Source organism: Pararge aegeria, chromosome Z, assembly GCF_905163445.1.
Source record: "Pararge aegeria chromosome Z, ilParAegt1.1, whole genome shotgun sequence".
Taxonomy (NCBI): Eukaryota; Metazoa; Arthropoda; class Insecta; order Lepidoptera; family Nymphalidae; genus Pararge; species Pararge aegeria.
The window spans coordinates 4,012,804-4,025,592 of record NC_053208.1 but is presented as its reverse complement, the minus strand read 5'-3'; the positions used below and the strand labels follow the sequence as shown (position 1 = coordinate 4,025,592).

General features: G+C 34.6%; 1 protein-coding gene across 1 annotated transcript in view; it reads right to left on the bottom strand.

Annotated features, from left to right (window-relative positions):
• Positions 1-12,789, bottom strand: part of LOC120636426 — a 67,689-nt gene that overhangs the window by 44,245 nt on the left and 10,655 nt on the right. Inside the window, exons 4-5 of the mRNA XM_039907903.1 lie at positions 9,350-9,673; positions 3,118-3,237 (exon numbers count right to left, since the gene is read on the bottom strand). Of these exons, the coding sequence (XP_039763837.1) occupies positions 3,118-3,237; positions 9,350-9,673 (444 nt within the window). The remainder of the gene's footprint in view (positions 1-3,117; positions 3,238-9,349; positions 9,674-12,789) is intronic.

Sequence of the window (12,789 nt, the reverse complement as noted above, 5' to 3'; positions counted from 1 at the left end):
AAAGCCTATAGCAGGCTTAATAATAAACGCCTCTCTGGAGGATTCGGGAGCAACCAGGCCATTGAAGATGGGACCCGCCATGCATTGGGGGGTCAAAACCTTGGCGAGAGTGCGGTGAATACGAAAAGAACCCCGCGCTCCCACTTATAGGTCTACCAAGTGACACACAAGAGTTTTTAGTGGGTGCAAGTCTCACATAACTACTTCGATTCTCAAACGTTTTCTCTGCCATAAAAAAAAAGCTTGTTAGCAAAAAACTTTTCCCTCCTATTTTCATTTCTATTCCGCCCCACTGGCACGTGCGCTGCGCTTGATAATTCGGAGTCAGACATATTTCACACCCCGCCGCGCCGCTTTAGCTCCAGCTCCAAAGGAAAATTAAAATGTTATCGCGTAATTTTATTATGGGATACAATTGATGAATGTTTTGTTTTGCTCATTACTATTGATGCGACGATATTACTATGAGTGACGGCCGACTGGCGCAGTGGGCAGCGACTCTGCTTTCTGAGTCCTAGGCCGTGGGTTCGATTCCCACAACTGGAAAATGTTTGTGTGATGAACATGATTGTTTTTCAGTGTCTGGGTGTTTATCTTTATATTATAAGTATTTATATGTATCTATTATATTCATAAAAATATTCAACAGTTATCTTAGTACCCATAACACAAGCTACGCTTACTTTGGGGCTAGATGGCGATGTGTGTATTGTCGTAGTATATTTATTTATTTATATTTACTGAGTTATTTATTATTTACATATTTTCTGTATATTTTAGTGTCACAGTCGACGTCACTGTTGGACATAGCTTTTTTGTCACTCGTCCACCTCGTCGGGGATCTACTAGCACCAAGTTTACCGGTACGAGGTCGCCATTCCAGCACCTTGGGACCCAAACGTCTATCGACTCTTCGAGCTATATGCCCCGCCCACTTCAACTTCGCGACTCTTTGAGCTATGCTGGTCACTCTTCTACAGATCTCTTCATTTCTGAGTTGATCTTGAAACAATCCAAGCACTGCTTTCTCCATCGCCCGCTGAGTGACGCTGAGCCTTCTTACGTGGCTCATTCATCATTTATATCATCATCATCACAGCAACCCATTACCGGTCCACTACAGAGCACGGGTCTCCTCCCACAATGAGAAGGGATTAAGGCCGTAGTCCACCACGCTGACCCATTGTGGGTTGGTGGACTCCACAAACCTTTGAGAAGGTCTTCCCATGCCCTATGGTGTGTTTTACTAGATAAATAAAATTTTCTACTAAGATACTATTTGCCAATAATAAAATATAGGTAGTATAATTTTTGGGGGATCGTATCATTTAATAAACAATAACGGTAGGTACTGGAAAACATAGAAAGACTAGGGAATAACTCTTTTATATGACAGAAGTAACGCTTACGTCAGACGTCTGTTTAGTTTCCGCTATTTAAAAATAATAATTTGGATTGGTCGTAAGTATATGTCATATACTCAACGCTTCTCAACTTATACGTCAGCTAGTGGCAAATATATAGGCATTTATAGGCAAATATATTAAACATAATCAATTAGGATTATTTATTTCCAATATTTTCAAACGGATCAATCGTGCAAAGTGAATAAAAATTCACAGTTTTTAAAAAATAATTTAAATTGTTAAGTGTTTTTAAAATCTCTCAATATACTTGTTTATTTATTTCTTTGTAATAAATACATTTAATTTTCAATGACAATTGACATGTGCTGATCTAACCTTCAATTTTGTAGTTTCAATTATTTTATTTAACAAGTGATAATATTTATAAAATGTGAAAGTGATATTAATGAATTTTAGATACAATATAAAATGAAATAGTGAATATTAAATGAAATGGCGGATGAACATTTTAGTCTTTCATCAATAAATAATAATTAAAGTTTTACTTCAATCGCGCGTAAAGGTTAAACGCACACACTTTTTTATATCGTGTAAACGTGTACGCTTTAGCCTAGGCACGTCACATGAGGTATGCCTCTGCGGCTCGTTGTGGTGACAGATTTCTGCAAGTGAGGGAGGGAATGCGTTCATATACAGTGTCATTGAACTGCGTTTCAGCATACTCTCGTGACATATATTGTCTTGAGAGTGCCATGCACTGCCTATTCGTTAGTACGCTGTGTTGCGTCACTATATTCGTGTATACAGAGTATATTTTCTCACGAGAAAATGGAGCTTTAAATGGGACGGATTACCAACCGTTTTTGCGGAGACTTAATAACTTAATCTGTATATAATCCTCTGTAACCAGACAAATCTTTATTACGGTATTAATAAACCCAACAGATTTGGCTACAGATTATAATGAGCTAGTTGTTGCGGTTCATATTGTCTGCGTTAATTATGTTTTTTTTTTAAATTTTGCGTGAAACCGGCTTGATAAAAAGTATCCAATATCCAGTAGGGCTAGCAAGCGCACCATGAGATAATTATGTCTTCCCATCAGTTTGTCTTTTTGTCGGCCGACTGGGGCAGTGGGCAGCGAACCTGCTCTCAGAGTCCAAGGCCGTGGGTTCGAATACCACAACTGGAAAATGTTCGTGTGATGAACATGAAATCTTTTCAGTGCTGGGTGTTTATATGTATATTATTAGTATTTATGCATATTTATTGTTCATTAAAATATTCATCTGTCATCCTAGTACCCATAACACAAGCTACGCTTACTTTAGGGCTGGATGGCGATGTGTGTATTGTCCTAGTATATTAAATTATAAAAAAAAAAAAAAATGTGTAGAGATAATTATCTCTTTAAGAAATCTCGCCAAAATCTCCAATCTCTCTCGTAGGTTTGACGGCTAAGCTGTGTACAGGCGAGAAGACATATTTTTAATGTTCCGGGAACGTCACCCTGGTTCTTTTTCGGGATGAAAAATATAAATGTCCATCTCCATAATACAAGTTTTAATTGTGTCCAGTAATAGGTAACAAGCAAACCAAAAAATGGACTTAAAAACAGACACAGTCTCGCATTTATAATATGACTATGAGCAAGCTTAGTGTCCATTGTGGTATACACACTCCCGCAAAGCACCGCCTGCTTTTATTATACAGAGAACAAAAAAAAACCATTAAGAAATCTCTGACTTACAATACTAAGAGGCAGCGATAGAGTGAATCCCAGGAAACACAACAATCCGACGATGTAAATGTTTTTCACGGAACGAAATTCATTGTGCAGCAGTCGGGAAATTGTTGAAGTGAACATTGCCTGGAAGAAATATGTTGAACAATTATTAAATTTTCATCTATATGAATATGCTAGTGGCAAATCTTGTAGGTGTATTTTGTAGTAGGAGAGTTTTTTGTGACCATGCTTATTTCTGCCGCTAAGGTTGTCGCAATGTTCCGGTCTGAAGAGCTTGGTTGCCGGTGCAATCGCAGGCACATCAGGCTTAACACCTGCGCATTTTTTTTTTTTTTTTTTTTAATATATAGACAAGTGCTTGACTGCAATCACACCTGATGGTAAGAGATGATACCTCGCAGTTCGATGGTAGAAAGAAGATGGTTTGACCAAATCTAATAGCTCCTGAGCACACTCTCCGAAATGTATCTTGTAGAATACAGCCAGACAAGCAACCTTGCGCCGGTGTTCAAGGCTTTGAAGTCTACCGACTGCAAGGTCGTTGCCAATGTGTCTCCTAGCACGACGATCTACCGAATCCAAAGCGTCGAGCTGGTACTTGGCAGAGCCATCCCATAAATGGTTGCAGTACTCCATGCACGACCGAACTTGAGCTTGGTACAGGGTTAGAAGCTGTTCTGGCGTGAAGTAGCGCTTAACTTTGCATACTTTAATGCGTATGACCTGGGAAGTGTTGATCTGGGCTATGCTCTGCTCTATTTATAGTCGATGGTTTTCCACGTACCACCTGCTTGGTCCATAAATTATTAATTAAAAAAAACGTGGGATTTCGCACTCCTAACAAAAGAACCACATATGTCAAGCAGTTATCGTACATCATTTGATATCATGATGATTATATAACGAGTATCTTTACCTTACCTTTATTAGAGTATCTTTATCTAAACTGCAACGTTTTCTACTAGATGACGCCTACATTCACTATAAGACTGATGTGAAAGGCATATACTAATTTCGGCATCGACGGTAGGAGAGCCGTAGCATAATTGGAGAAAGCGCTCGAAAGAAAGTTCCGAAATTTTTTATACGCATTTTAAATTTATAAAATTGATAATTCCTCCAAATGTAGGTAAAAACACTAATAAAAATAAGAGTATCTTTTTTTTTAATTATTAAAATAAAGAGAATCTTTTTTTTAATAATAATTGACGGACCAATGGTACGAGGAAAGCCATCGACTATAAACAACTGCCGCCACGTGTCCACCAACCTGAGGCGTAGGAAGACGTAGGGTTACCACAACTAACCATGCCCTTCAGACTGGAACAAAGCATTGCAACAATTCCGCTTAGCACTTTTCTTGATATCAATCTGTCACTCAAAGCTGTACTACTATTTATTCTCGTATGTACCACTGCAACCAATCTTACCTACATCAGCATCCTGGAGATCAACAGAGGATGCTTTTATTCCGGAAAAGCAAACGAGAACCATTCTCAAGGAGTTTCTACCCCCGACGCAAAAATTACGGATGTTATAAGTTTGACGTGTATGTGTGTGTGTGTGTGCCTGTGGCATGATATTTCCTGAACGGATGAACCAATTTTGATTTTGTTTTTTAGTTTGAAAGGTGAATTAGTGGGGAATATTCTTAGCTAAGTTGGATCAAAATCGGTCAAAGATGGCGGCCACCACAAATGGCGAATTACATTTTTTTCACAACAAATGAGAGGGTTTGACTAGTAGAATAATGCACTACTAACTATTAATTCAGTGATTTTTTTTAATTATATTTTTTAAGCGAAGCTTTTGTTACTAAAGGGCACGTTTTAGTTCTTGCCAGAAGGCAGCAGCTAGATTGAATATTAAATGTAAAGTAGTTGAGACTTAGGCCCGCCAACCTGCATTTTCGAAGCGTGGTCTACATCTCTTACACATGGGTGATGAATGTACAATATAACATTTTCTTTATGTTCATATTTTATAAGTCTTCTATTCTATTATATTTTGTTGTTATTAAATGCGTATATAGTATGCTATATCAATAAAATATTCTACGCATTTTACAAGGGGTTGCGGGGAGTATTAGGGTCTTCACCCCTGTAGCAGGCGCAAAGAAATTGCGGTGGGGCTTTTAGAGGGTGCAGGTAAATTAGATCGATTTGATCGTGCGTCGGTAACAGAATCTTTTTATTGAATCCCCCAGAAACAAACCCCTAATGTTTTTATAGTGTTAAAGTATCCAATATCCGTAACCAACGTTTTGCCTTCTTCTTTATAATGTGAAATTCTACATATCATAATTCATATTTTTAGTTTTAACATAACTACTAAAAACTAAATCTACTAAAATTAAAAATGAATTTTCTTCTCTTTTCCATTATGAAGTTTACTTGCTTTTATAAAGTTCTTTTATTTTCTAATATGTGATTTCATAACAGGACTTCCCTAAACTCAATAGGTACTGACAGAATACCAGCGTTGTGGCTACATTAGTATCCGAAACATTAAGCTGAGTTAGACAAACTATTGAAATGAAATGAAATTCATTCGCTGAATATGAGCTTACATAGGGTCTTATTATAATATAACAGTCCTCCATATTCTACTGCCAAGCATGCGAAATGTAAAGTGCACAACAAGAACATTCATGCAGACATATGTAGTCTGCAAAATCTTGTTGAGCAAGCATTGAAAAGTTATTAATTAAATTATACAGGTAATGACATCATAATAATGTCAAATAATAATATTATTTTTAATGGGAATAATATTATTAATAATTAAGTATAAAATTTTAAGTTACTCCGTATGTAAGTCTGTTTGTGTTGTTCTGATAAATAAATAAATTCTATTTTATTCTGATCTAAAGCACTGATGACAGAAAGAAAAAAAAACATTGTATAACCAATCACGACGTTTATTAGTGAAACAATAAACATGGCGGTTGAACTTCCCCGGACGAGCACTGTCACAAAAACTAATTACTACTGAAACCTCAAGAGTACATTTTAAACGCCTCCTATTGAGACAAGTCCTAAAAAAACCCTCAGCATAAATTACAAATCCCACTTTAACTGCTGCATTCATTTAAGTTGGACAGCTTATTTTAACGTTGAAGTAAATTTATTTTTTGCTGCAAGGCGGGCGCCCCTAATGAGTTAAATGCAAAATGCCGCTTCGTTATCTATGATGCCAATTTTGCTTATTATTTCCATTTCTTTCTTTCATTTCAATTTCAAATAATAGAACAATCAGGCACAAGCAAGGACATTTAATTTGGGAATATATAATTTGTTATATAGCTAGTCTGGTCTGGTCTATGGAGAGGCTTCGGCCGTGGCTGGTTGCGACACACTGACAAAACTATGCAGCCAAACGTTCCGTTATGACACCGGGTAAAAACAGACTAGGAGGGGTATGGGTTTAATTTTAAGTGCCAGTTGAAATCACAGCTTCTTCTGTAATCTGTTGATAAGTTGCTTAGCAAAGTTTTTATTTGTTAAAAGTTCTATGGAGATTGAATATTGAATATGGACATTGGATAGTTACCACCAGACTATGGAGGGTAGAGGTAAGGAGAGTCATCTTATATGGGAGAAAAGTTGAAAAAGTGTCCAGTTGTATGCGCTAAATAACAGTTCAAAAATCCTCCACAATGGCGCTGGTGGATGCACAGGGTATGGTATGAATGTAGCAATCGTAGATGAATTGAAGTATGCCGAGTTAAAAAATTTAATGTCATTATCGACTAAAGTAGTTAATTATTGAGAATTTCAACAACTTACGTTGTACAAAATATTGTGGTAAATATAACCTTACTTCCTTGTTTATTTTTCAAGCCTACTCTGACAATATGCAAATGTGGCACCATCCTAATTTAATACATTTTGACGGACACTTTTTCATATACACAGATGATCCTCCTTACCTCTACCCTCCATACACCAGACGAAACTGCAATCAAGGGCTAAGTTGTTGTTGGAATAAAAAAATACAGAGTAAAATGGACCAAACTAAAAGCTTAAAACTTTTCACACTGCACGAGTAGCAAGCACTTTTAGCGGGACGGTTGTAAAATGAAAATCTGTACTACACAATGTAGGCACGGCTATAAAACGACGAGCATTCGGCTCACTTTACTTTTTTTTTTCTAACAGATTGTGTGCGCTGGCAATTTGGGTATAACTCGGATGGACAACCTAAGCCAGTAATCCAATTCCCTCTAAAAACCGCGAGAGTGTTGCATTTTTTTCCTCAAGCTCCTTCCTCTCTCATAAAATTGAGAGAATTAGAGCACTAACCCACCACTCGGCTACAAATATATCTGATACTGATAGCGATATTCGGTATCTGTAGTTTTATTGACAAGTTTTTCTGGTAATGGCAAATAAGAATACTATTATTATTTATTTATGTACTCAAACTCATATTTAAGTAAGAATGAATACACTTTTATTGTACAACAAAGAAAAAAGTAGTTACAGTGATATAAATACATATCAAGAGAGTACAATTTGGTGGCCTTATCGCTACATAGCGATTTCTTCCAGGCAACCATTGGCGTAAAAGGAAAAAGCATAGAAAATAGTTAGGTGGTGCAATAAATAAGACTTAAAATTATAGAAAAATATATAAATAAAATATATACATATATAAATATGACTACAATTATTTATAAGTAATATTTATATAATATATATAAATATATATTACTTATATTACTTATAAATACAAATAAAATATATAACATAACATAACATAAGTATTTATGGTATGTTTAAATTTGTATTAGTATATTTATTTTTTATATTTAGTATTGTTGTATTTGTGTAGTCTGGGTTTATGTATTAGTATGTAGATATTCGTATGTATGTAAATAGTGTACCCCACCTATTCGTTTTTCTAATTAGTTTTCCTAATCCTAAGGTTGCCTGGCAGAGATCGCTACTTAGCGATAAGGCCGCCTTTTGCATCCTGCTTCATTCTTCATGTGTTTGTTCTTTTTTTTCTAGTTTTTCTGTTTAGTGTTATTAAAATAGCTTTAATTAAATTTCAATTCCAAGATTCCCATTGCCCAGCTAATTCCTACAACTCTTTATCGCTAAAATGAATGTTTGGGTGTCTCAATAATGACGCATTATTTTTAAGAGTGGTTACGCTATTAAGAGTGTTTTAATGGCCACAATGATGGGACCCTGTTTATCAAACAAACCAATGAATCAAATACGTTTAATTACTCAAAACGCACATAACTTAGAAAAGTAAGAAGTTATAGATGGTAGTAATTATAAAATATAAGATAGTATATTTCCTTAGTCAAATCGTACGACATCCGCAGGGAGACGAGAGCTGGTGGTGACAACTGTATGTTGATCAGCAGTCACCACAAACAATTAACTAATGATAGTTATATTGACGTGTTTCGTCTAGTCCGAGTTTCGTCTAGTTACTACTGACAAGATGGACTGGAATAAAACCGCTATACCTAAAACAGGTTAGCCTTCTCCCATCTTAGACTGCATCATCACTTCCAATCAGGGGATAATGCAGCTTGTAGTGGAAACAAAATAACGTTATCATGTTGTTTAATCTGTTAGCATATTTTTTAATTCCATTGTAGCCGTGAACTCGTTTTAACACAATAAAATACTCGGTCATTTCAGTTTTGCCATATACAGTTTACAAACAGTGTTTGTAAATATTACCTACTGTTGACTCTCAGTCTATATATAGGCTTTTATATAGGCTTACCATTATACAATTCATGGAAATATGTCTGGCATTTATCGGTGAACGGTTTATTTGGTTAATAAGTAACGTGGAATTTTCAAATAACGCGTTAGTGGCTACGTTCTGTACGCTACTGAAATTCTGTAACAGATTTATGAGCATATTATAACGGTGGCTGTAGCCCGCGACTTTGTCCGCATATGCTGCTTTTTTTAATTTGTTTAGTTTTCAGAGGAAAGGTTTATAGATGAACGGTAGACTATTAAAACACAGAGTACATGTATCCGTTTGGTATAGGTAAGTGTGGGTTGGTTGATTGGTCAATTATTAAAAAAAAGGGACTATGTAGTAGTTTAATTAAGCGGGAACGGTTCACAGGTGTTTATCCGGGATAAAAAAGCATCGTATGTCCACTAGGATAAAAGTTATCTGCGTGCCTTGGATCAAGATCTGACACTTTATGATATCTAATTTTAGCATAGAATAATAAAAACATACTCACTAAACACGAAACTAATGCAGCCAAGAGGTAAGAATAAATGTAAAAGGCAAACAATTTATGTGCGTCCATGAATTCCGTACTTAGCGGCAAAATCGCAAACAAAAGGTAGTGCGGCGTCTCAACGAACTTCAAATGTACACAGTTAGTCAGTTTCATGTATAGAACGCGCACTATAAGTGATCGGGCAAAGGCAGTCGCTATGAAGACTATGGTGAAAATTAAAGCTGCATTGTCGACCATAAGACGTGGTGATAGGTGCCCAAAGTCGTATGCGCCTATCAAACCGACACCGAACGGGTCTGTCACAAGATTGAAGGATTTTCGCTGCAAAAGAAAAAATAATTAAAGTAGTTAACATTGTAATCAGAAGTGGGATTTAAGACTGGGTAGGATCTTAAGACTGCAAGAGAAAAATAAACATTAGAGAATCTTTGCTGGACGTAAGTAAATATAAATTCAGAAGTGGGATTTTGATATGGGATCTTAAGTAACAAAATATTGGTTTCTGTCTCCTTGATTTGATTCGGGCTAAGATTTTGCATATTTACTCTCACGCAACGATCTTCGATGTGTGGAAAGGAAGATGGTAAATGTATAAAAACATGTTTAAATAAATTTAAACATATAAAAATATAAAACAAGTTTTGTGCATATCGGAAACCTTTGTTTATTATCATACAAGTGCCTCAAAAGAGGGATGATTTGGAGTTTTTAAATAAAATGACTGCTTTTTGTCATCATAATATGTATCTCTACATCACTCGGATCTCGGAAATTGTGATGAAATTATACAAACTGTAATTAGGAAACGATTTGCTTTTAAATTTAATTTAAATAATATATACGAATTATTCGTATGTCTAATATTCGTACAAACTATAAATATAATATATGTGTTCCCCAAAAAAAATTAGACGGAAATATTTTTAAAAATAGGTTAAGAATTTGGTTAATAAGTAAGGTATATTATAATATTAACAAATATTTTTGTGACAGTTCTCATCTAGTATGTAAAGTTAAAAATTTTAAGTGTTAAGATAAAAGTAATTTGTAAAATAAACTCTAAATATAAGAAAATTGCACGCCAGAAAGTGGCAAACTGTTGGAACTATTCCCACTTACAACACCAAAAAAATGTACACAGTTGAAGCAGTAAAATTTATTCTATTCTCTTCTATTCTTTTCTAAATCCTCTCCGAAAGAAAGACAATTTCTCATGAAAAACCGGAGATCGCTTCCTTAAGTACTTTATATAACAAAGGAGCTGTTGAAATTTTTAAAATAACCAAACTCAGCGACCAAAACTTTCTTTTACTTAAAATAGTAACACTCCATTTCTTTAGTTATCGCTCGCAGATGCTCTCCAAGATATTTTAGTAAAGTTCACAAATACTTATGTGTTAAAACAAACTTTCCGTGGGTGAACGTGTGAACGAAGTTTGATGTGCAGTTAGCGATGTGCTAAAATAACTTTTATGCTCGGTTAAACGAAGCTTGATGGGTGGTTAGTTTTATTTAGTTTGAAACTCGTGTAATATTCCACGTGTATTATCCTAATAGGTTAGTAAGATAATATTATGTGAATCCTAACTAATAATATAAACGCGACAGTGTGTTTGCCTTTCACGCCCTAAATAAGACACCAATGAACTTGATTTTTCGAAAAAAAAAGGAACGTAGGATACGAAAAGTAACGTAGGATACTTTTATGCAAGGAAAGCAAACCGTTCACACGGGATTCTTATATAAACGTAATAAACGCGGAAAAATAATTATATTTAAAATATAAATGAAAACTGTTCATGCCACTAGTGCCCGGTAGAATATGTGATATCCATAATGAAAATCAGCGTTGCAGTATTCCTTGGCAGGTATTGCGGCATAAAACTGAATAGGTGACCCGTTGACCGCAATTATGCAACTTACTCCTAAACTATTGTATTTATTTTTTATTTATTTTTTTCTTTTATTTGTAGTATGTTGTAATTTATAAAAATATTTATTAGAATAGAATTTAAAAGAGTAGAAGAGAATAGAATTTTTATTGTTCACTGTTTTCACACAGAAAGGTAGTTGACATGGCCTAGAAAAGTATTCAAAACAGTATACAATTATAGTATTTAAGAAGGATAAATAAAATTATTAATTTCCAAATATATATATCTTAATATATATAAATCTCCTGTCACGATGTTTGTCCGCGATGGACTCCTAAACTACTTAACCGATTTTAAATTAAATTGGCACACCGTGAGCAGTCTGCTCAAACTTAAGAGATAGGATAGCTTAGATCTTTAATTATAGTCGCAATTTTATTTTATTGCAAATTATTTATATATATATATATATACTACAATACTCACTTAACGCTAAGCGATACTGAATACTTTAAAAACAAAATCAAACGCAGACGAAGTCGCGGGCAACAGCTAGTATATATATAAGTATATTATTATTATTATATCCTAAATAAAGTAATAACTATTTAGGAATAAGATACTCACCCACACCATGGCCAAATTAGGACTTTTTACCATAACGTATAGTAAACCTGGTTTTTATTCATTTATTTATATGTATAATATAAATAAATAAATAAAATATAATATTAAACTAGTGCTGCACAAATTTTGTAAAGTGAGTAGATAATCCCTATCCCTACTAATCCCTACCCCTACTAATATTATAAATGTCAATGTAAGTTTGTTTGTTACGCTTTCACGCAAAAACTACTTAACCGATCCTCAGGAAACTTTGTACACATATTCTTGGAAGTGATAGAAGTAATATAGGATACTTTTAATCCCGACATTAAGCTCGGTTCCTTTGGGAGAGGGGATGAAACGATGTGAGTGAAGATGAGAAGTGTTTGACGATTTTACACAATAACTCCAACAAATTGTAACCGATTTAAAAAAATATTTTTGTACTACAGAGGTTATAATATGTGTTTAATTTTGCCCAAACTTTGTGTAGATCTGATGAATATGCTTGGAGATAGAAAAAATAACTCATCAGCGAACAGCAGCAAACCCCTCATTGAAGGCTTAGCGATACTGAATACTTTAAAAACAAAATCAAAGGCAGACGAAGTCGCAGGCAATAGCTAGTAATTAATAAAAATTTGGTTAAACTCATTAGCATCATTACATATGTATTTTGTATGTTAAATTTTTAGATAATTCTTTTTTATTTTATAAATAGATTGAGGCACAGCATATTATATTTTAATAGTTATCACTACGTATATTTTTGAAAATAAAAATTCACAAAAATATACGTAGTGATAGTTTTTACGTGTTCAAAGCTTTTAATTCTATGATTTATAGATACATCATTTTAAATACTTTACTTATTAACGTATAAAACCACCCACATGTATTGTACATTATACAGCAATCCGAGTTTAGAAAAATAGACGGAATACCAAAGAAGTGTAT